A 747-nucleotide genomic window follows, 5' to 3' on the forward strand; every position below is an offset into this window, starting at 1 on the left:
TGTTACAATGGATATTGGCATTGTCAAAATTGCAGAAGATAAAGATTTTGAGAAACTGAAGCAGCTGTATGATGATAATAACAATTGGAAATTAGATTATAACAAGCCTGATTTATCTGTTTGGACAAAATCCGTCCCAGGAATTAGTTTTAAAATAGTGAAAGTAAGTTCTTTTGACAAATAAATTTTACTTTTCGAATGATATTGACTAATTTAATATTACAGATTAGAACACGTTTCCCCGATGTCTCACCAGAAACACTGTACGATGTTCTACATGACCCTGAATATAGAAAAGTTTGGGACACTCATATGATTGAATCAAAAGATATAGGGTTTTTTAATCCAAACAATGATATTGGATATTATTCCAGCAAGTATTATATTATTTATGAATCTTAGATTTACTTTTAATATTTACATCTTTGCTTTATTGTTATTGTACAAATTTTAGTGGCATGTCCATCTCCGTTAAAAAATAGAGACTTTGTCCTTCAACGATCTTGGTTGGATACTGGTATAGAACAGTTAATATTGAATCATTCTGTTTATCATAAAGATTATCCACCTAAAAAACACTTTATACGAGCAACATCTTACCTCACAGGTAATATTAATATAAAGCAAATAAAATTGCTTTTTATATGCATTATATATATATATATATATATATATAAAATGCATATATATATGTAATGCGCACACACACCCACGCACACGCACCCACCCAAACACCCACCCACCCAC

The 747-nt window shown here is 30.3% G+C and overlaps 1 protein-coding gene across 2 annotated transcripts in view; it reads left to right on the top strand.

Moving 5' to 3' along the window:
• LOC108751737 (PCTP-like protein) overlaps window positions 1-747 on the top strand; it is a 3,528-nt gene that overhangs the window by 1,054 nt on the left and 1,727 nt on the right. For both annotated transcript variants that reach the window (XM_018492118.1, XM_018492127.1), the window contains exons 3-5: window positions 1-163; window positions 226-373; window positions 455-607. In XM_018492118.1, coding sequence (XP_018347620.1) covers window positions 8-163; window positions 226-373; window positions 455-607 — 457 coding nt within the window. In that variant the 5' untranslated portion in view covers window positions 1-7. The remainder of the gene's footprint in view (window positions 164-225; window positions 374-454; window positions 608-747) is intronic.

The sequence above is a fragment of the Trachymyrmex septentrionalis genome, unplaced genomic scaffold (assembly GCF_001594115.1).
Source record: "Trachymyrmex septentrionalis isolate Tsep2-gDNA-1 unplaced genomic scaffold, Tsep1.0 scaffold112, whole genome shotgun sequence".
In the NCBI taxonomy this organism is placed as follows: Eukaryota; Metazoa; Arthropoda; class Insecta; order Hymenoptera; family Formicidae; genus Trachymyrmex; species Trachymyrmex septentrionalis.